Genomic DNA, 24,546 nt, shown 5'->3' on the forward strand with positions numbered 1-24,546 from the left:
TAGAATGCCACTAAATGTAAGATTATACACTGTGGTGTGGAAAAACAGGAGAGTATTATTCAAATGGTGAAATAATCGGAAGGGTAAACAGCCAGAGGGATCTGGGTGTCCTTGTACACCAATCAGTGAAAGTGCACAGGCAGATGCCTCAAGCAACTGGGAAGGTAAATGGAATGTTGCCTTCATTGCAAAAGGACTTCTGATCATAATTAGACTTGTCCATCTGCAGCTGTACAGCGCCTTGGCAAGACCACAGCTGTCGTATTGCGTGCAGGTTTGAAAGGATATATTTGTCATAGAGAAAATATAGCGGAGGCTGACACAAGAGTTGCCCGCACTGTCCGAAGAGGGGGGATTTGTTCAAGTTTGCCAGTTTCACTACAGTTCAGAAGGATGAGAGGAGATCTGATTGAAATGTATACAAGTCTAACAGCACTGGACAGACTACAGTTTTCCATGGTTGGGGAATCTAGAACCAGGGGGCACAGTCTCAGGATACGGGAGACTATTTAGGAGAGGAGGAGAACTTTTTTCACTTAAAGGGGAGTAGACCTGTGGAATTATCTGCCATTGAAGGTTGTGGAGGCCAAGTCACTGAATATATTCAAGAAAGAAATGCATTTTTAAAAGATACGGATAGAAGGCGAGAATATGGCATTGAGATAGATGCAGTAAGAAGTCTCACAACACCAGGTTAAAGTCCAACAGGTTTATTTGGTAGCAAAAACCACTAGCTACGAAAGCCATTTGCTACCAAATAAACCTGTTGGAATTTAACCTGGTGTTGAGACTTCTGACTGTGTTTACCCCAGTCCAACGCCAGCATCTCCACATCATTGTGATAGATGGTCAGCTATGATCTCAATGAATGGCGGAGCATGATCGGAGGATAAATGTTCTTCTTCTGCTCCTGGTTTCCATGTTTCTACATATGCACAGGTAACCCTTGCAGAATTCGCAGCCTCTAACCTGCACCTGTTGCCAAATTACCACCACATCCCTTCCTCAATGTAGATAACGGCGTTGACTAATAATGCATAGATCCAGGCTAATACTGTGGGCACATGCTTTCAAATAACCAGTATGGAAGATTTTGGAAATGAAAATCAACTAATACATCTTGAATTGAAATCTAGTTTCGGTAATGCTGACCATGAAAACATTATCCATTGATGTAAAAACCCATACCAACCAATAATGTCGTTTGTCGACTGAGATCTGCTGTCCTTGTCTGGACTACGTGTGACCCCAGCTCTAAAACAGTGTGATTACGTCTTGAAGAGTCTAACAGGCAACTCAGCTTTATTAAATGGCTGCAAAGTCTAAAAGTATTGAAACCGAATGATTCACCCGGAAATTACAGTTACATTCCCAACCCTGTCGACCCTACAAATTTCATCATGTGGGGCCAGTGCTAAGATTCGGAAAGCTATCCCACTGACTAGTCAACCAGTTCCCTGAAACAATGAACCTCTCAACATCATACTTGCAGACAATGTCCCAAATACAACCATCATCATTGTTGGGTATGACCTGTCCCGCTGACAGGAAAGACCAACAAGACATCCAGTGGGGGGTGGATTGCCCTGGATGTCCTCAACATTGAGTCTGAACTCCCTGAAGTCTCATTAATCCGGTTGGAAGCGTGGCAATGAAATTGCCTGCTGGTTTCATCCTCCCATGCCCACTATCTGATGAACAAGTGCTCCTCCATGTAACACACTGTTTGGAGGAAGCACTGAGGGATGGCAAGGGCAGGAAATATACTCTGGGTGGGGACTGAAATATCCATCAACAAGTCATGCTCAGTAGCGCCACCATTGAATGAGCTAGCAACGTCCTAAAGGGCATAGCTGCTGCACTGGGTCTGCAGCAGGCGGTGAGTGAATCAACAAAAGGTTTAACTTATTTCACCTCCTCCTGATCAGGCTGTCTGTTCCAGATGCACATGGTCAAAGTTGTCGGAGTGACCAACAAACTTTCCATTAGGAGGCAAAGTCCTGACTTACCTTCAGGTGTTGTGTGGATTTACCAACGAGTTAAACGTGATAGGTTTTGTACAGATCAGTTGAGTCAAAACTGCGCAGCCATTAGACAGTGTGATCAATCAGTAGGAGCAGCAGAATTGTATTCGACCTTAACGGCCCAGCATATCATCTGCTCTGCTATTGCCAGTGTATCAGTCCTAGTGAATGAACAGTGCAGGAGGGGATGCCATTGATAGCGCCGGGGGTACCTCAACAACAGGTGTCAAACTGGTGAAGGTTCAACGCGGGAATGCTTTTATAGCAAACAGCAGAACAAGCATGAGGGAATTGACCCGAAAACTAATTAATCGGATCCAAAGCTCTGCATCCCTGCCGGATTCGACCATGGCTGGTGTGATTTATTAACTAACCATCTGGAGTATTAGGCGCCCCAAATATCCACGTCCTTAATGAAATATGTTTCAGTGTGTCTGAACATTCCAGTACAAAAGATAAAGCTGAAACATTGGCAAATATTATTTGCCAGAAGAACGCAGGAGCTGAAAGAAAGAATTAAAGCAAAATAGTGCGGATGCTGCAATGTGAAACAAAAACAGAAAACCCCGGGAAATCTCAGCAGGTCTGACAGCACCTGTGAGGAGAGAATAGAGCCAACGTTTTGAGTCTAGATGACCCTTCATCAGAGCTCTGACGAAGGATTATCTGGGCACGAAACTTTGGCTCTATTCTCTCTCGATGTGGAGATGCCGGCGTTGGACTGGGGTGAACACATTAAGAAGTCTCACAACACCAGGTTAAAGTCCAACAGGTTTATTTGGTAGAAAATACCATAAGCTTTCGGAGCGCTGCTCCTTCGTCAGATGGAGTGGCAATGTGCTCTCACACAGTGCACAGAGGCACAGAAATCAAGTTACAGAATACTAATTAGAATGCGAATCCCTACAACCAGCCAGGTCTTAAAGGTACAGACAATGTGGGTGTACCTTAAATGTGTCTGTACCTTAAAGGTACAGACATTGTCTGTTCCAAATTCCACCCCTCCCTCCTTGGCGGTTGAATTTCATTACAATCATTGAATTCCCCACTATCACGATGCTGGGGGGCGGGGCGGGGGGGGGGGAGGAGTTGCGGCTGACCTGAAACTGAATTGTACCAGGCACAAAATACTGGTGACGAGAGCAGGTCAGATTCTGTGGAGTGTGACTCGCTTCCTCATTCCCCAAGGCCTATTCATCGTCTAAAAGGCAGAGTCAGAGTGTGATGGAATCGTCTCCAGTTGCCTGGATGTGCGCAGTTCCAACAACTTTCAAGATGCTCGACAGCATCTCGGACAAAACAGCCACCTGATTGACACCCCACCTCACCAACATCAGCATTCACACCCTCCACTATCGACACACATGGCGGCGGTGTTTGCCATTTACATGATACACTGCCACAGCATAATAAAACAGTGGATCATATAGTCTATCAGTAATCTGATGTCATGTTGGGCACGGAAGTTCAGATGAAATTAATCCCATTGAAATTATTGCTGGTTCTCTGGAATTTCTCACTCTCTTTGAAAATTATTTTAAATTAAAAATTGGTTTATTCATATGTCGTTTAAATTAAGGACGGAATCAAAATGTGATCTATATTCAGTTTTCAGAACGGATCAGGACCCAGTCCAGGGACTGCCTCCTGTCCTCAAAACACCTGGGAAATCCCTGAACAGATCCTTTCCTTCTCATTCCCAGTGCTTACCTTTCACTCTGTTTTCCAATACGCTCCTTATTTTTCTTTACAGAAAGTAAATGAAATCGCAGACAGTGGGAACCTCGCGGACTGTTCCAAACTTATCCTAAATCTGGTGATAGAGAAAGGCCCTCGGGCTCTCAGGGTGATGTGGGAATCCTTTGTGGAAATGCACCGTGGGTTACCAAAGTTGGAGAAAATACTGAGAGAATTACCGACACTTGGTACAGTAAAATCGCACAGTGAATTAAACATTGCAGATTTTTCTGATATTGCACATAGCTGATTTCATGATTGTAATTCCTTTAATCAGGTCCTGATGCATTTGTTTACATGAACATCCCACAAGGTTTATCGGAAGTACCCAGTAACCTAAAAGGTAAGTGATGACAGTGAAGATTGCAAACTAATTATTTCACTTCTCAGAGTCTGAATAGTTAGTTGTCAGAATTTGGAAATCAGAAAATCGAAGTCTCGGAATCAGGGTTAAATATTGTTTGAATTTGTCGACCATCCTCATCTGTTCTGGATAGGTTCAAGTTTGCAATTCATCCGACCATACACATTAGGAGCAAATGTTGACCTCTCGGTCCCTCTAAACTGCTCCACCATTGAACAAGTCCATGGCTGATCGCATCACAACCTTCACATTGCATTCCTGTTTTTCCCAATCATCTTTCGTCTGTTGTGCTTTATATTTTTTCACTGAACCAACTCTAAATTACCAGAACCTCATTTTCTTGTTCTGTGTATTTTCCACCATAGTCCATAAATATTTCGAATGCCTGAACTTCACTGAACCCCTGCCAAGTTTGTTTTTTCAAGTTTATTCTTTAAATAGTTCAAATCCTCAGTTAACTAATCCATTTAGGGGGATTAGCGGGGGTAAATATGTGGAGTTATGGGAAAGTGCTTGGGTGGGATGTTCTGTCGGAGAGTCGGTAGAGACTCGATGGACCTGGTGGCTTCCTTCCCCACAATCAAGGCTCGCCTTGTTAACATGCTCGTAATGTCTCTGTTTTGCAATTCTTAAACACCCTTCAACTTGTTCTGAAAGCCAAGTATCGAGAGCTCGGCGTGCCTTTGTGAGGGTGACCATCAAAGCTAATGAGTGCTGCTTATTGTGTTGCTGTTCTAAATCGTGAATTACCTTTTTACATTTGATCACTTTAATTTATTATTCTTCCTTTTGGAACAAGTAAATGATATGATGCGGCCCCTTAAATGTTCCTTTACGCTGTTTCATAGGGTCAGGGACAGTATTAAGTTATAGACAACGTTGTAATTATTTTCTCATCATTTAAGGAAGATGCATTCAAACGCCATCTCTTTGCAGTAGATTTTTGACCCAGGTCACAAGCCTATGGACTTATGATCAGAGAGAGTTATAGTGAGAATGTCACTGTCAATGATTCTATGAGACTCTGACTCAATTGTAAATAAATAGTCAATGCGAGAGTGAAAGCAGTGAGTTTTGGAGTAAAATATAAAGTCTCTGTTAACTCTCTCGTCTGAAGAAGCTTCCATCTGTCCAGCAGCCCAGATTCAGGAACATGATTTCTCAGTGATTTGCTTATATTGGAGCACGGGTTTGATGATGCTGAGAGCCAGTCTCCCATTTGGGACAGAACACAATTCGAATCTCACCCAATAAGAACAATCCTGTACTTTTAGCTGAGATAAGATTGAAGATTAGCTTCATGAATTGTGGGTCATTCTCATTTGGGGCACATGAATGACAGTTCCGTGCCTTCTCCTGTTCCGTTATGCAATACGAATTTGCCTTCATTGTCCGTATGTTGTAAGTGGACACAAAATTTCACCAGTCTGTGAAATACGATTGTTAAACCCCTTATTCCCCCTGATGGGTGAGAGGAAAAGAAGACCTGGTTTGCCCAAGATCTGCCCAACTACTATGTTCTTTATCTGACAAATGTGTTTCCTTTAAAAATGCAATTTTGCAGCTTTGATGTTTCAGCTGAGAGAGCATTTTTCCCTTAAGAGGTTTATATTACCCTTTTACATTCTAGCTAATTACCTTGAACACATCCATAATAATCTGCATTTATTTGATCTGACCGGAGTATCCAGCTCGGCAAGTAGCCTGATATCAGAGAAGAAAGCATTGAGAGAGGGGGAAGGAGAAAAATAAAGAAAAATGTACTGCCAATACAATGGCTTTTACATGGTTCCCTTGGGATCACTGTGATAAAAACTATATACATAAAACGTTTAACTGCAAATTTGATCCATTTCCAAGTGCTGAAAACCAAATGTGCTTAAACCAACAAAAGTGGCTCGCTATTCAACCCATCAAATGTCTACTTGAGTCTCATAACTATAATTCTCCAGAGAAGATGTTCCGACTCTGAGGCCTATAGCTCCATTGGTGATAAGCCACATGAGTTAACTCTCCCGTCGAAAGAAGCGCAGCCGTGTCCATGGATACGGTCAGCTGAGACTGCTCCATCCCGCCCATCAAAGTGTTCATATCCCCACCCGTTATGTGAACTGGCTAAAACTTTCTGAACATCACTGAATAAAGCAAAGTGCATATAAAAAATACATCTCTGCCACTTGGAAAATGATAGCAGCAAATAACATGCGATGTGGTGCAAGGTTCGCTCCAGCTGCTTACCCTCCAATCGGCTCGCACTGATGCCCAGATGTTGCAAACCCTCTGCAGCCTGCAATGCAGATGAAAAAGATTTGCTTGCATCCTTGAGGTGGACTCTCACCCTCACCGGTTAATGTTTTGAAACCTTATGCTTTTCTCCCTAAGCTGCTTTTTAATAGCTGTATATTCATATGTTTACCACTCCAGATGTGGTGAGTCGTCGTTGTCCAGCATGAATCGCCTTCCTTTCAATTGGAGATTTTTCTCACCTCAAGCCTTGGTGAGAATATACTCTTGTGTCCGGAATCTGAGCAATTTTACCACCGATTATCTCAGGGTGCATTAGTATTCAACGGCTTTTATTGCAGCGATCTATGAACCCGCTCTTGTTGTAGTAGAACATCGACTGGCAGTTTCTGTAGCTCATTGAAAGAGCTTTTGACCAAATGGATAATGTCCCCGCCTTCTGAGTTTTCTGGCACCCATAAACTCACAGGGGATTCTGTCTCCTGAATTTTTCGAGGTACTCACATCTGTCCTCTAACTGCCTATTTCGATAGAGTAAATGAAAGAGTAGCTTGTTGTTGCTGATGTTGTTATCCTCAAACTTTCTCATTCTGTTCTCAGACTCCAGTAACTGCTTTGAAAATCCGCTGACAGTTTGTTCCAGTTCTGAGATTGAATTAATGCTTTTCTCAAGGACCTCATTTACGGAATGTCTGAATGTTCTCAGTTCAGGAAAGTGCTCAGACCAGACCTTTCCATACCTGACTTTTCTCAGATCGATCAGCATGGGGTTCTGCTCAGACTTCTCAATACCGGATGTGGTGCTCAGGCAGCCCTGATGCTGCCATGCGGAGAGGGGTGGCGAATTCTCACTTCTTTGTTTCAATCTTCCTTAAACACTTTGCATTCTTCTCTCTTCTGTCTCATAGTTTGGCTCTTGTGTCTATATCTATAAGTGGTAATTGTTTGGAGGTTATTTAATAACTGGATGGCGATGGATTTTTGTTCGGCTTGAACAGAGAAATACACAGTCGGGAGCGATTAATTTCTCCAGCTCCCTCTTGTGTCCAATTTCCCCACTTTTTGAAGAACTTGGCTGTCAGACAACCCTTGCAATTTTAAGTGTTTCGCTGGACTTTCAATAATTTCACCTTTCCTTTCCCCGACAAGTCACTCTCATTCCAAATTATCTGCCAATTCAGTTAACGAAGTCTTAGTTACTTTCTGTAAACCCATCAGTGTTACACCTTCCATTTTCAGGAACGTCTAAGCAATTTCCAACGGGATTTTGCATTCCAACTGTGGTACAATCAACACCAAAATAATTTTACCGTTCAGCATCCAGTAACTGGCCCTCCATGTGTGAAAATTTCCACTGAATTTTTACTAAGAATCCAATTACCCTTTCTCGACGTTTTGAAATTCCAGGCAGGTCCCCACTTGTGTAACAATTCCAGTCGATGTTATAACAGGATGGGATAATCCCAGAATGAAACTCTGGCTCAAAGGATTGCAATTTTTAAGAAGAAAAAATAAATAAACGTGGGCTCACAGAGTCACAGAACCACTACTTAGTTTTAGCACCAAGAAAGGAACATTTATTAAAAAATGAAAAATGGATTATAATAAAATACACCTTTACTCCTCATTTAGGTCATCCAATATACACAAGTTCTAAGAAGAACACGAATGACAATGTACAATTGCAGGAAACTATGATGGTCTCATCAGCCCACAAGATACTGTTTGCTATTTCTCCTCAGAATCCGCTCAGGTGCTTGTCATTTGCGAGTTTCCAAACTCCACTCCCCAAAAAAATGCTTCATGTCTTGTAGTATATCTCACATCGACTTTCTTGCACAAATCGTCTCTCGCACACATCCTCTCTGGCACACCCATCCTCTCTGGCACACCCATCCTCTCTGGCACGCACATCCTCTCTGGCACGCGCATCCTCTCTGGCACGCGCATCCTCTCTGGCACGTGCATCCTCTCTGGCACGCGCATCCTCTCTGGCACGCGCATCCTCTCTGGCACGCGCATCCTCTCTGGCACGCGCATCCTCTCTGGCACGCGCATCCTCTCTGGCACGCGCATCCTCTCTGGCACGCGCATCCTCTCTGGCGCGCGCATCCTCTCTGGCGCGCGCATCCTCTCTGGCGCGCGCATCCTCTCTGGCGCGCGCATCCTCTCTGGCGCGCGCATCCTCTCTGGCGCGCGCATCCTCTCTGGCGCGCGCATCCTCTCTGGTGAGCGCATCCTCTCTGGCGCGCGCATCCTGTCAGGCGCGCGCATCCTGTCAGGCGCGCGCATCCTGTCAGGCGCGCGCATCCTGTCAGGCGCGCGCATCCTGTCAGGCGCGCGCATCCTGTCAGGCGCGCGCATCCTGTCAGGCGCGCGCATCCTGTCTGGCGCGCGCATCCTGCCTGGCGCGCGCATCCTGTCTGGCGCGCGCATCCTGTCTGGCGCGCGCATCCTCATCTGGCACACATATCCTCGATGTGGAGATGCCAGCATTGGACTGGGGTAAACACAGTAAGAAGTCTCACAACACCAGGTTAAAGTCGAACAGGTTGATTTGGTAGCACAAGCCACCAGCTTTTGGAGCGCTGCCCCTTCATCAGGTGAGTGGAGTTCTCTGGCACACACATCTCTCCGGCACACACATCCTCATCAGGCACATACATCCTCATCAGGCACACACATCCTCTCTGGCAAAAACATCCTCTCTGGCACAAACATCCTCTCTGGCACAAACATCCTCTCTGGCACAAACATCCTCTCTGGCACAAACATCCTCTCTGGCACAAACATCCTCTCTGGCACAAACATCCTCTCTGGCACAAACATCCTCTCTGGCACAAACGTCCTCTCTGGCACAAACGTCCTCTCTGGCACAAACGTCCTCTCTGGCACAAACGTCCTCTCTGGCACAAACATCCTCTCTGGCACAAACGTCCTCTCTGGCACAAACCTCCTCCCTGGCACAAACCTCCTCCCTGGCACAAACCTCCTCCCTGGCACAAACCTCCTCCCTGGCACAAACCTCCTCCCTGGCACAAACCTCCTCCCTGGCACAAACCTCCTCCCTGGCACAAACCTCCTCCCTGGCACAAACCTCCTCCCTGGCACAAACCTCCTCCCTGGCACAAACCTCCTCCCTGGCACAAACCTCCTCCCTGGCACAAACCTCCTCCCTGGCACAAACCTCCTCCCTGGCACAAACCTCCTCCCTGGCACAAACCTCCTCCCTGGCACAAACCTCCTCCCTGGCACAAACCTCCTCCCTGGCACAAACCTCCTCCCTGGCACAAACGTCCTCCCTGGCACAAACCTCCTCCCTGGCACAAACCCCCTCCCTGGCACAAACCCCCTCCCTGGCACAAACCCCCTCCCTGGCACAAACCCCCTCCCTGGCACAAACCTCCTCCCTGGCACAAACCTCCTCCCTGGCACAAACCACCTCCCTGGCACAAACCTCCTCCCTGGCACAAACCTCCTCCCTGGCACAAACCTCCTCCCTGGCACAAACCTCCTCCCTGGCACAAACCTCCTCCCTGGCACAAACCTCCTCCCTGGCACAAACCTCCTCCCTGGCACAAACCTCCTCCCTGGCACAAACCTCCTCCCTGGCACAAACCTCCTCCCTGGCACAAACCTCCTCCCTGGCACAAACCTCCTCCCTGGCACAAACCTCCTCCCTGGCACAAACCTCCTCCCTGGCACAAACCTCCTCCCTGGCACAAACCTCCTCCCTGGCAAAAACCTCCTCCCTGGCACAAACCTCCTCCCTGGCACAAACCCCCTCCCTGGCACAAACCTCCTCCCTGGCACAAACCTCCTCCCTGGCACAAACCTCCTCCCTGGCACAAACCTCCTCCCTGGCACAAACCTCCTCCCTGGCACAAACCTCCTCCCTGGCACAAACCTCCTCCCTGGCACAAACCTCCTCCCTGGCACAAACCTCCTCTTTGGCACAAACCTCCTCCCTGGCACAAACCTCCTCCCTGGCACAAACCTCCTCCCTGGCACAAACCTCCTCCCTGGCACAAACCTCATCCCTGGCACAAACCTCCTCCCTGGCACAAACCTCCTCCCTGGCACAAACCTCCTCCCTGGCACAAACCTCCTCCCTGGCACAAACCTCCTCCCTGGCACAAACCTCCTCCCTGGCACAAACCTCCTCCCTGGCACAAACCTCCTCCCTGGCACAAACCTCCTCCCTGGCACAAACCTCCTCCCTGGCACAAACCTCCTCCCTGGCACAAACCTCCTCCCTGGCACAAACCTCCTCCCTGGCACAAACCTCCTCCCTGGCACAAACCTCCTCCCTGGCACAAACCTCCTCCCTGGCACAAACATCCTCCCTGGCACAAACCTCCTCCCTGGCACAAACCTCCTCCCTGGCACAAACCTCCTCCCTGGCACAAACCTCCTCCCTGGCACAAACCTCCTCCCTGGCACAAACCTCCTCCCTGGCACAAACCTCCTCCCTGGCACAAACCTCCTCCCTGGCACAAACCTCCTCCCTGGCACAAACCTCCTCCCTGGCACAAACCTCCTCCCTGGCACAAACCCCCTCCCTGGCACAAACCTCCTCCCTGGCACAAACCTCCTCCCTGGCACAAACCTCCTCCCTGGCACAAACCTCCTGCCTGGCACAAACCTCCTGCCTGGCACAAACCTCCTGCCTGTCACAAACCTCCAGGCTGGCACAAACCTCCAGCCTGGCACAAACCTCCAGCCTGGCACAAACCTCCAGCCTGGCACAAACCTCCTCCCTGGCACAAACCTCCAGGCTGGCACAATCCTCCAGCCTGGCACAAACCTCCAGGCTGGCACAAACCTCCTCCCTGGCACCAACCTCCAGGCTGGCACAAACCTCCAGCCTGGCACAAACCTCCAGCCTGGCACAAACCTCCAGGCTGGCACAAACCTCCAGCCTGGCACAAACCTCCAGCCTGGCACAAACCTCCAGCCTGGCACAAACCTCCAGCCTGGCACAAACCTCCAGCCTGGCACAAACCTCCAGCCTGGCACAAACCTCCAGCCTGGCACAAACCTCCAGCCTGGCACACAGCTCCAGCCTGGCACACAGCTCCTCCCTGGCACACAGCTCCTCCCTGGCACACAGCTCCTCCCTGGCACACAGCTCCTCCCTGGCACACAGCTCCTCCCTGGCACACAGCTCCTCCCTGGCACACAGCTCCTCCCTGGCACACAGCTCCTCGCTGGCACACAGCTCCTCGCTGGCACACAGCTCCTCGCTGGCACACAGCTCCTCGCTGGCACACAGCTCCTCGCTGGCACACAGCTCCTCGCTGGCACACAGCTCCTCGCTGGCACACAGCTCCTCGCTGGCACACAGCTCCTCGCTGGCACACAGCTCCTCGCTGGCACACAGCTCCTCGCTGGCACACAGCGCCTCGCTGGCACACAGCGCCTCGCTGGCACACAGCGCCTCGCTGGCACACAGCTCCTCGCTGGCACACAGCTCCTCGCTGGCACACAGCGCCTCGCTGGCACACAGCGCCTCGCTGGCACACAGCGCCTCGCTGGCACACAGCGCCTCGCTGGCACACAGCGCCTCGCTGGCACACAGCGCCTCGCTGGCACACAGCGCCTCGCTGGCACACAGCTCCTCGCTGGCACACAGCTCCTCGCTGGCACACAGCTCCTCGCTGGCACACAGCTCCTCGCTGGCACACAGCTCCTCGCTGGCACACAGCTCCTCGCTGGCACACAGCTCCTCGCTGCCACACAGCTCCTCGCTGCCACACAGCTCCTCGCTGGCACACAGCTCCTCGCTGGCACACAGCTCCTCGCTGGCACACAGCTCCTCGCTGGCACACAGCTCCTCGCTGGCACACAGCACCTCGCTGGCACACAGCTCCTCGCTGGCACACAGCTCCTCGCTGGCACACAGCTCCTCGCTGGCACACAGCTCCTCGCTGGCACACAGCTCCTCGCTGCCACACAGCTCCTCGCTGCCACACAGCTCCTCGCTGCCACACAGCTCCTCGCTGCCACACAGCTCCTCGCTGCCACACAGCTCCTCGATGCCACACAGCTCCTCGCTGCCACACAGCTCCTCGCTGCCACACAGCTCCTCGCTGCCACACAGCTCCCCGCTGCCACACAGCTCCTCGCTGCCACACAGCTCCTCGCTGCCACACAGCTCCTCGCTGCCACACAGCTCCTCGCTGCCACACAGCTCCTCGCTGCCACACAGCTCCTCGCTGCCACACAGCTCCTCGCTGGCACACAGCTCCTCGCTGGCACACAGCTCCTCGCTGCCACACAGCTCCTCGCTGCCACACAGCTCCTCGCTGCCACACAGCTCCTCGCTGCCACACAGCTCCTCGCTGCCACACAGCTCCTCGCTGCCACACAGCTCCTCCCTGGCACACAGCTCCTCCCTGGCACACAGCTCCTCCCTGGCACACAGCTCCTCCCTGGCACACAGCTCCTCCCTGCCACACAGGTCCTCCGTGCCACACAGCTCCTCCCTGCCACACAGCTCCTCCCTGCCACACAGCTCCTCCCTGCAACACAGCTCCTCCCTGCCACACAGCTCCTCTCTGCCACACAGCTCCTCCCTGCCACACAGCTCCTCCCTGCCACACAGCTCCTCCCTGCCACACAGCTCCTCCCTGCCACACAGCTCCTCCCTGGCACACAGCTCCTCCCTGCCACACAGCTCCTCCCTGCCACACAGCTCCTCCCTGCCACACAGCTCCTCCCTGCCACACAGCTCCTCCCTGCCACACAGCTCCTCGCTGCCACACAGCTCCTCGCTGGCACACAGCTCCTCGCTGCCACACAGCTCCTCGCTGCCACACAACTCCTCGCTGCCACACAGCTCCTCGCTGCCACACAGCTCCTCGCTGCCACACAGCTCCTCCCTGGCACACAGCTCCTCCCTGGCACACAGCTCCTCCCTGGCACACAGCTCCTCCCTGCCACACAGCTCCTCCCTGCCACACAGCTCCTCCCTGCCACACAGCTCCTCCCTGCCACACAGCTCCTCCATGCCACACAGCTCCTCCCTGCAACAGAGCTCCTCCCTGCCACACAGCTCCTCTCTGCCACACAGCTCCTCCCTGACACACAGCTCCTCCCTGCCACACAGCTCCTCCCTGCCACACAGCTCCTCCCTGCCACACAGCTCCTCCCTGGCACACAGCTCCTCCCTGCCACACAGCTCCTCCCTGCCACACAGCTCCTCCCTGCCACTCAGCTCCTCCCTGCCACACAGCTCCTCCCTGGCACACAGCTCCTCCCTGGCACACAGCTCCTCCCTGCCACACAGCTCCTCCCTGCCACACAGCTCCTCCCTGCCACACAGCTCCTCCCTGCCACACAGCTCCTCCCTGCCACACAGTTCCTCCCTGCCACACAGCTCCTCCCTGCCACACAGCTCCTCCCTGCCACACAGCTCCTCCCTGCCACACAGCTCCTCCCTGCCACACAGCTCCTCCCTGCCACACAGCTCCTCCCTGCCACACAGCTCCTCGCTGCCACACAGCTCCTCCCTGCCACACAGCTCCTCCCTGCCACACAGCTCCTCCCTGCCACACAGCTCCTCCCTGCCACACAGCTCCTCCCTGCCACACAGCTCCTCCCTGCCACACAGCTCCTCCCTGCCACACAGCTCCTCCCTGCCACACAGCTCCTCCCTGCCACACAGCTCCTCCCTGCCACACAGCTCCTCCCTGCCACACAGCTCCTCCCTGCCACACAGCTCCTCGCTGGCACACAGCTCCTCGCTGGCACACAGCTCCTCGCTTGCACACAGCTCCTCGCTGGCACACAGCTCCTCGCTGGCACACAGCTCCTCGCTGGCACACAGCTCCTCGCTGCCACACAGCTCCTCGCTGCCACACAGCTCCTCGCTGCCACACAGCTCCTCGCTGCCACACAGCTCCTCGCTGGCACACAGCTCCTCGCTGGCACACAGCTCCTCGCTGGCACACAGCTCCTCGCTGGCACACAGCTCCTCGCTGGCACACAGCTCCTCGCTGGCACACAGCTCCTCGCTGGCACACAGCTCCTCGCTGGCACACAGCTCCTCGCTGGCACACAGCTCCTCGCTGCCACACAGCTCCTCGCTGCCACACAGCTCCTCGCTGCCACACAGCTCCTCGCTGCCACACAGCTCCTCGATGCCACACAGCTCCTCGCTGCCACACAGCTCCTCGCTGCCACACAGCTCCTCGCTGCCACACAGCTCCTCGCTGCCACACAGCTCCTCGCTGCCACACAGCTCCTCGCTGCCACACAGCTCCTCGCTGCCACACAGCTCCTCGCTGCCACACAGCTCCTCGCTGCCACACAGCTCCTCGCTGCCACACAGCTCCTCGCTGCCACACAGCTCCTCGCTGCCACACAGCTCCTCGCTGGCACACAGCTCCTCGCTGCCACACAGCTCCTCGCTGCCACACAGCTCCTCGCTGCCACACAGCTCCTCGCTGCCACACAGCTCCTCGCTGCCACACAGCTCCTCGCTGCCACACAGCTCCTCCCTGGCACACAGCTCCTCCCTGGCACACAGCTCCTCCCTGGCACACAGCTCCTCCCTGGCACACAGCTCCTCCCTGCCACACAGCTCCTCCGTGCCACACAGCTCCTCCCTGCCACACAGCTCCTCCCTGCCACACAGCTCCTCCCTGCAACACAGCTCCTCCCTGCCACACAGCTCCTCTCTGCCACACAGCTCCTCCCTGCCACACAGCTCCTCCCTGCCACACAGCTCCTCCCTGCCACACAGCTCCTCCCTGCCACACAGCTCCTCCCTGGCACACAGCTCCTCCCTGCCACACAGCTCCTCCCTGCCACACAGCTCCTCCCTGCCACACAGCTCCTCCCTGCCACACAGCTCCTCCCTGCCACACAGCTCCTCGCTGCCACACAGCTCCTCGCTGCCACACAGCTCCTCGCTGCCACACAGCTCCTCGCTGCCACACAACTCCTCGCTGCCACACAGCTCCTCGCTGCCACACAGCTCCTCGCTGCCACACAGCTCCTCCCTGGCACACAGCTCCTCCCTGGCACACAGCTCCTCCCTGGCACACAGCTCCTCCCTGGCACACAGCTCCTCCCTGCCACACAGCTCCTCCCTGCCACACTGCTCCTCCCTGCCACACAGCTCCTCCATGCCACACAGCTCCTCCCTGCAACAGAGCTCCTCCCTGCCACACAGCTCCTCTCTGCCACACAGCTCCTCCCTGCCACACAGCTCCTCCCTGCCACACAGCTCCTCCCTGCCACACAGCTCCTCCCTGCCACACAGCTCCTCCCTGGCACACAGCTCCTCCCTGCCACACAGCTCCTCCCTGCCACACAGCTCCTCCCTGCCACTCAGCTCCTCCCTGCCACACAGCTCCTCCCTGGCACACAGCTCCTCCCTGGCACACAGCTCCTCCCTGCCACACAGCTCCTCCCTGCCACACAGCTCCTCCCTGCCACACAGCTCCTCCCTGCCACACAGCTCCTCCCTGCCACACAGTTCCTCCCTGCCACACAGCTCCTCCCTGCCACACAGCTCCTCCCTGCCACACAGCTCCTCCCTGCCACACAGCTCCTCCCTGCCACACAGCTCCTCCCTGCCACACAGCTCCTCCCTGCCACACAGCTCCTCGCTGCCACACAGCTCCTCCCTGCCACACAGCTCCTCCCTGCCACACAGCTCCTCCCTGCCACACAGCTCCTCCCTGCCACACAGCTCCTCCCTGCCACACAGCTCCTCCCTGCCACACAGCTCCTCCCTGCCACACAGCTCCTCCCTGCCACACAGCTCCTCGCTGCCACACAGCTCCTCCCTGCCACACAGCCCCTCCCTGCCACACAGCTCCTCCCTGCCACACAGCTCCTCGCTGCCACACAGCTCCTCCCTGCCACACAGCTCCTCCCTGCCACACAGCTCCTCCCTGCCACACAGCCCCTCCCTGCCACACAGCTCCTCCCTGCCACACAGCTCCTCGCTGCCACACAGCTCCTCCCTGCCACACAGCTCCTCCCTGCCACACAGCTCCTCCCTGCCACACAGCTCCTCCCTGCCACACAGCTCCTCCCTGCCACACAGCTCCTCGCTGCCACACAGCTCCTCCCTGCCACACAGCCCCTCCCTGCCACACAGCTCCTCCCTGCCACACAGCTCCTCGCTGCCACACAGCTCCTCCCTGCCACACAGCTCCTCCCTGCCACACAGCTCCTCCCTGCCACACAGCCCCTCCCTGCCACACAGCTCCTCCCTGCCACACAGCTCCTCGCTGCCACACAGCTCCTCCCTGCCACACAGCTCCTCCCTGCCACACAGCTCCTCCCTGCCACACAGCTCCTCCCTGCCACACAGCTCCTGCCTGCCACACAGCTCCTGCCTGCCACACAGCTCCTGCCTGCCACACAGCTCCTGCCTGCCCCACAGCTCCTGCCTGCCACACAGCTCCTGCCTGCCACACAGCTCCTGCCTGCCACACAGCTCCTGCCTGCCACACAGCTCCTGCCTGCCACACAGCTCCTGCCTGCCACACAGCTCCTGCCTGCCACACAGCTCCTGCCTGCCACACAGCTCCTGCCTGCCACACAGCTCCTGCCTGCCACACAGCTCCTGCCTGCCACACAGCTCCTGCCTGCCACACAGCTCCTGCCTGCCACACAGCTCCTGCCTGCCACACAGTTCCTGCCTGCCACACAGCTCCTGCCTGCCACACAGCTCCTGCCTGCCACACAGCTCCTGCCTGCCACACAGCTCCTGCCTGCCACACAGCTCCTGCCTGCCACACAGCTCCTGCCTGCCACACAGCTCCTGCCTGCCACACAGCTCCTGCCTGCCACACAGCTCCTGCCTGCCACACAGCTCCTGCCTGCCACACAGCTCCTGCATGCCACACAGCTCCTGCCTGCCACACAGCTCCTGCCTGCCACACAGCTCCTGCCTGCCACACAGCTCCTGCCTGCCACACAGCTCCTGCCTGCCACACAGCTCCTGCCTGCCACACAGCTCCTGCCTGCCACACAGCTCCTGCCTGCCACACAGCTCCTGCCTGCCACACAGATCCTGCCTGCCACACAGCTCCTGCCTGCCACACAGCTCCTGCCTGCCACACAGCTCCTGCCTGCCACACAGCTCCTGCCTGCCACACAGCTCCTGCCTGCCACACAGCTCCTGCCTGCCACACAGCTCCTGCCTGCCACACAGCTCCTGCCTGCCACACAGCTCCTGCCTGCCACACAGCTCCTGCCTGCCACACAGCTCCTGCCTGCCACACAGCTCCTGCCTGCCACACAGCTCCTGCCTGCCGCACAGCTCCTGCCTGCCACACAGCTCCTGCCTGCCACACACATCCTGTCTGCACACACATCTTCACTGGCACATAGTTCCACTTTGGCACTCACGTCCTTTCTGGCACACACATCCTCTCTTGCGCACATGCATTCTTCTGTTGATTCCTTGACAATCTCTATCACTTTCATAAGAACATAAGAACATAAGAAATAGGAGCAGGAGTAGGCCATCTAGCCCCTCGAGCCTGCCCCGCCATTCAATAAGATCATGGCTGATCTGACGTGGATCAGTACCACTTACCCGCCTGATCCCCATAACCCTTAATTCCCTTACCGATCAGGAATCCATCCATCCGCGCTTTAAACATATTCAGCGAGGTAGCCTCCACCACCTCAGTGGGCAGAGAATTCCAGAGATTCACCACCCTCTGGGAGAAGAAGTTCCTCCTCAACTCTGTCTTAAACCGACCCCCCTTTATTTTGAGGCTGTGTCCTCTAGTTTTAACTTCCTTACTAAGTGGAAAGAATCTCTCCGCCTCCACCCTATCCAGCCCCCGCATTATCTTATAAGTCTCCATAAGATCCCCCCTCATCCTTCTAAACTCCAACGAGTACAAACCCAATCTCCTCAGCTTCTCCTCATAATCCAAACCCCTCATCTCCGGTATCAACCTGGTGAACCTTCTCTGCACTCCCTCCAATGCCAATATATCCTTCCTCATATAAGGGGACCAATACTGCACACAGTATTCCAGCTGCGGCCTCACCAATGCCCTGTACAGGTGCATCAAGACATCCCTGCTTTTATATTCTATCCCCTTCGCAATATAGGCCAACATCCCATTTGCCTTCTTGATCACCTGTTGTACCTGCAGACTGGGCTTTTGCGTCTCATGCACAAGGACCCCCAGGTCCCTTTGCACGGTAGCATGTTTTAATTTGTTTCCATTGAGATAGTAATCCCATTTGTTATTATTTCCTCCAAAGTGTATAACCTCGCATTTCTCAACGTTATACTCCATTTGCCATATCCTCGCCCACTCACTCAGCCTGTCCAAATCTCTCTGCAGATCTTCTCCGTCCTCCACACGATTCACTTTTCCACTTATCTTTGTGTCGTCTGCAAACTTCGTTACCCTACACTCCGTCCCCTCCTCCAGATCATCTATATAAATGGTAAATAGTTGCGGCCCGAGTACCGATCCCTGCGGCACGCCACTAGTTACCTTCCTCCAACCGGAAAAACACCCATTTATTCCGACTCTTTGCTTCCTGTCGGATAGCCAGTCCCCAATCCACTTTAACACACTACCCCCAACTCCGTGTGCCCTAATCTTCTTCAGTAGCCTTTTATGGGGCACCTTATCAAACGCCTTTTGGAAATCCAAAAACACCGCATCCACCGGTTCTCCTCCATCAACCGCCCTAGTCACATCTTCATGAAAATCCAACATGTTCGTCAAGCACGACTTTCCCCTCATGAATCCATGCTGCGTCTGATTGATCGAACCATTTCTATCCAGATGCCCTGCTATCTCCTCTTTAATAATGGATTCCAGCATTTTCCCTACTACAGACGTTAAGCTGACCGGCCTATAGTTACCCGCCTTTTGTCTCCTTCCTTTTTTAAACAGCGGCGTAACATTAGCCGTTTTCCAATCAACCGGCACTACCCCAGAATGCAACGAGTTTTGATAAATAATCACTAACGCATCCACTATTACCTATGACATTTCTTTCAATACCCTGGGATGCATTCCATCCGGACCCGGGGACTTATCCACCTTCAGTCCCATTAGTCTACCCAGCACTGCCTCTCTGGTAACATTAATTGTATTAAGTATTTCTCCTGCTGCCAACCCTCTATCGTTAATATTTGGCAAACTATTTGTGTCCTCCACCGTGAAGACCGACACAAAAAACTTATTTAAAGACTCAGCCATATCCTCATTTCCCACTATTAACTCCCCCCTCTCGTCCTCCAAGGGTCCAACATTCACTCTAGCCACTCTATTCCTTTTTATATATTTATAAAAACTTTTACTATCATTTTTTATATTAATTGCTAGCCTAGCTTCATAGTCTATCCTTCCTTTCTTTATCGCTTTCTTAGTCTCTCTTTGTTGTTTCTTAAATTTTTCCCAATCACTTGTTTCTCCACTATTTTTGGCCACTCTGTACGCAGCTGTTTTTATTTTAATACTCTCCTTTATTTCCTTCGTTATCCACGGCTGGTTCTCCCTTTTCTTACAATCCTTGTTTTTTGCTGGAATATATTTTTGCTGAGAACTGAAAAGGATCTCCTTAAAAATCCTCCACGGTTCCTCAGCTATCCTACCTGCCAGCCTGCTCTCCCAGTCTACCTTAGCCAATTCATCCCTCATCCTATCATATTTCCCTCTGTTCAAACAGAGGACACTGGTTTGGGACCAAACTTTCTCCTATTCCATCTGAATCAGAAATTCGACCATATTGTGGTCACTAGACCCAAGAGGGTCCTTCACAATAAGATCCTTAATTCTACCTACCTCGTTACACAATACCAGATCCAAAATAGCTCGTTCCCTCGTCGGTTCCGTAACATGCTGTTCAAGGAAACTATCCCGACAGCATTCTAAGAACTCTCCCTCCATTCCACCCTTACCGACTTGAGTCTGCCAGTCAATGTGCATGTTGAAGTCCCCCATGATTATTGCCGTTCCGTTTTTACACGCATCCCTTATCTGCTTGTTTATAGCCCTCCCTACCTCAACATTATTATTTGGGGGCCTATATACCACACCTACTAGTGTCTTTCTCCCTCTACTATTCCTCATCTCTACCCATAATGATTCCACGTTTTGTTCCTCAGAGCCTATGTCATCCCTCAGTACTACCCTGATATTATCTCTTATTAATAGCGCGACCCCACCACCTTTTCCTTCCTGTCTATTCTTCCTAAACGCCTGATACCCCTGGATATTCATCTCCCAGTCCTGGTCACCTTTCAGCCACGTTTCTGTAATGGCCACTAGATCGTACCCACTCGTGCTGATTTGCACCATCAACTCATTTACCTTGTTCCGAATGCTTCGTGCATTCAGGCAAAGTGTCCTTATTCCACCTTTTATCTGGACCCGCTTTGATGAGTCGCGAACACCCTCTCCCTCTCCTCCCTTATCTAAATTACCGCCTTCATTCACTTGCACCCTCTCCTCTACCATTAATTTTGTAATTCCCCTTACCCCTGCATCCTCCACCCCATCAATTAGTTCCTTGATCCTAGTCAACTCTTCTAGCTCCCCTCCCCCCAACCTATCTAGTTTAAATTCTCCCCAGTAACCTTAGCCAACCTACCGGCCAGGATATTGGTCCCCGTGTGATTCAAGTTCCACCCGTTTTTTGTATACAGATCACCCCTGCCCCTAAAGAGGTCCCAATGGTCCAGGAACCTGAATCCCTGCACCAGTCCCTCAGCCACACATTCATCTTCCACCTCACTCCATTCCTGCCCTCACCTTCCCGTGGCACAGGCAGTAATCCTGAGATTACTACCTTTCCTTACCTTTCGCACTCTCTCACTCCATAACTCATTCAGTCACTCTCTCTATCACATCCTCCATCTCACACCCATTCACACACTTGCAAACTCTCTCACTCACTCTTTCACACTTTCCCACATACCTTCAGAACCTCTCTCACAGGTTATCTCTCTCTCTCTCAAACTTACTTTCTCTCACACCGTTTTTCATACTATGTTTCTCACCACTTCTAATTCACACCCACACATTCTGCTCACTCACTCTCGCTCGCACACTCTCTCTCATTAAGGTAATAAGGATCCACTTGTCCCGTAAAATGCTCTTGTCTTACCGGTATTACCCAATTATAGTTTCTGCCGGCCTCTGTTTATTGCCTCGTGTTCCTTAACTGCAACAGTTCTCTGGTTTGCGCAAAGTTGACCTTTTTCCCATCATGCTCTGCAGACATTTCGCTGTAAGTCCCCCTTTGATCAATTGAGCATTAGCGAATTGGAGCACAGTTGCGCCTCATCAAACCTCACTCTTGTCATGCAGCTTTAATATAAACACATTCCAAGCATTTCATTTAATGAGGCAAACAAGGACTGCAATTCAATTATTGCTTCATTTTACACTTCTCGTACCAATTCAAACATAAACAGTTGCAACTCATTAAATCTTCACTCTACTTTAACTAACTGAACATCAACTTTCAACTGAACTTTAACCCTTAAACTGCACTTTAACTTTAACTGAATATCAACTTTAACTAAACGTCAACTTTAACTATTTAACTGAAAATAGATACTACGCAGTTGAGGAAAACATTGGCCAAGAAATATCTTCGATGCAGAATCTATTTTCCCCTTCTCTGAAGCATCCTTCAGGGTACAAGTCTACTTGCGATGGTCGTTCTCTTTGAGTTATCGCTGCCAAACAAAGGACTCACATGGCTTTTTATCCACAATTCTTCACTCGCCTCCAGAAGATTATCTGTCATCCAGCCAATTGTGTAACCAGAAACCGATCACATGGCTCGAACATCCACTGAAATTACTTTTGAAAGACGCCTTTACGCTTAGTTCATTTTATATATCCCATACATAACAGCTATATAAATCAGAGACGCAGTGTTTCTGTTAATGTAAACAACTTCCCTTATCTGGGCCAATACAGGAATTTCAGAACACAGCTCCCAGACCAGTCTCTTTACGTCCGGGACCTCGTTTTAATCTATATGTTGAATAAAAATCCCAGCATGCTTCTCTCCCAGCGAGAATACCCTTTTTCCAGTCACTGTTGCCATTATTCTTGTTAAGTCATTGTGGTAGCCGTTCTTTCTCCGTCCACACCCTGTTTAAGCAGATACTCAAATCCATGTCATGTTACATTCGAAGTATATCGATCAGTAGTTCGGGCTTTCTTATGTACAATTATGTTTCTAACTTATTTTCCATTTCATCTCTCCGGAATTCAAATGATCAAAGTATGCATTCGTTACTTTAGCGTCGAAACGACAACAATAATTGCAACATGCAAAGTAATTCTTATCCATTGATGTATGTGTACTTTTGCACCCCAATTCCAAAATTCATCTCACCAGTTGGTTCCGTTTGTTGCTGCAATCAGTTGCCTGGTTTCCCCTCTTTGTTGAATGATTTGGGCAATAGTTTGGTGAATTGTATTTGTTTCTTGATCCATTGCCAGTCTTTATGTAAAATTACAATGTTAGTTTCACACTTATCATCGTAATTGCCCAAAGTAGTGTTTGATTCTTCAGTGACATTATTAATGTTTTCTTCCAGTTTATCTCTGTCGACCAGCTTGAGGTGGGCTCAGCATGATGGGATCTGGGCTTTAAAGCAAAGGATGGTGTTAGCAATGGGAAAAGCTCTCACAGCCATATTCCTATTCTTTCAATTAGGTGGTAATACAATATTCCCCGTTTCCCTTATAAGGAACTTGGACACTGTCAATATCGAGGGTTCGGATTCCCATTGTACAATTCAGATGTTTGTCTGTTTTAAATCCACACAAGGCTTTTACGCTGGGATATACAAGATCATACATCATAGATCATAGAATCCTACAGTGCAGAAGGACGCCATTCGGCCCATCAAGTCTGCACCAACCTCAATCCCACCCAGGTCCTATCCCCATAACCCCATGCACTTACACTAGTTACGCACCCTGACACTAATTGGCAATTTAGCAAGGCCAATCCACTTCACCCGCACATCTGGACTGTGGGAGGAAACTGGAGCACCCAGAGGAAACTCACGCAGACACAGGGAGAATGTGCAAACTCCACGCACACAGTGACCCAAGCCGGGAATCGAACCCGGATCCCTAGTGCTGTGAGGCAGCAGTGCTAACGTGCTGCCCATCATAAGATCATAAGATCATGAGAACATCAGACCGTAAGAAAAACATACAGACGTAGGTTGTTCAGCTCCTTGGGCCTGCTCAGCCATTCAATAGAATCATCTGATCTGACATTCCTCATGTCTACATCCCCGCCATTTGCCATAACCCTTGATTCCCTTGCTGATCAAAAATATGTTTCTCAGCCTTAAAAATACGCAATAATTCTTCCGCTGCAGCTCTCTGTGGAAAAGAGTTCCAAAGACTCACAACCCTGTGGGAGAAGAGTCTTTAATTGGCGTCCCTTTATTCGAAGTCTATGCATTCTTGTCCTAGAGTGTCCCATGACTGGAAACATTCCCTCAGCATTTAGCCTGACAAGCCCCTTAAGAATCCTATCTGTCTCAATGAAATGAGTTCTCATTCTTCTAAAGTCCAATGAGTAGAGTCCCAACCTGCTTAACGTTTCTTCATAAGACAATTCCTCCATAGGTTCTGTGAAATGCCGTGAATTAAATCACATATTCCTTAAATAAGAGGACCAAAAATGTTCACAGTACTCCAGATGTGGTCTCACCAACACTTGCACACTTGCAACACGACTTCCCTACTCGTACTCCAACACCATTGAAATAAGGGCCAACATTCCAGTAGATTTCCTGATTACCTGCTGCACCTATGTGCCAGATGTCTGTGCTTCGTGCTCAAGTACCACCAAGGTACTTTGTCTTGTGACTTACTGCAGTTTTTCTCCATTTAGATAATACGCTTTTCTTTTGTTCTCCCTTCCAAAATGAACGACTTGTGTGGGATAGAGGGAAAGTTGGCCGATTGGATAGGTAACTGGCTATCTGATCGAAGACAGAGGGTGGTGGTGGATGGAACATTTTCGGACTGGAGGCAGGTTGCTAGCGGAGTGCCACAGGGATCAGTGCTTGGTCCTCTGCTCTTCGTCATTTTTTTAATGACTTAGAGGAGGGGGCTGAAGAGTCGATCAGTAAATTTGCTGATGACACCAAGATTGGTGGAGTATTGGATGAGGTGGAGG

General features: G+C 51.5%; 1 protein-coding gene across 6 annotated transcripts in view; it reads left to right on the top strand.

The window, feature by feature from the left end:
• Nucleotides 1-24,546, top strand: part of LOC144482138 (NACHT, LRR and PYD domains-containing protein 3-like) — a 106,361-nt gene that overhangs the window by 31,434 nt on the left and 50,381 nt on the right. For all 6 annotated transcript variants that reach the window (XR_013495871.1, XM_078201360.1, XM_078201361.1 and 3 more), the window contains 2 exons: nucleotides 3,778-3,949; nucleotides 4,039-4,104. Coding sequence is in view for 5 of the 6 variants with exons in the window: in XM_078201360.1 (XP_078057486.1) it covers nucleotides 3,778-3,949; nucleotides 4,039-4,104 (238 nt within the window). In the remaining variant the exon portion in view is untranslated. The remainder of the gene's footprint in view (nucleotides 1-3,777; nucleotides 3,950-4,038; nucleotides 4,105-24,546) is intronic.

The sequence above is a fragment of the Mustelus asterias genome, assembly GCF_964213995.1.
Source record: "Mustelus asterias chromosome 26 unlocalized genomic scaffold, sMusAst1.hap1.1 SUPER_26_unloc_29, whole genome shotgun sequence".
In the NCBI taxonomy this organism is placed as follows: domain Eukaryota; kingdom Metazoa; phylum Chordata; class Chondrichthyes; order Carcharhiniformes; family Triakidae; genus Mustelus; species Mustelus asterias.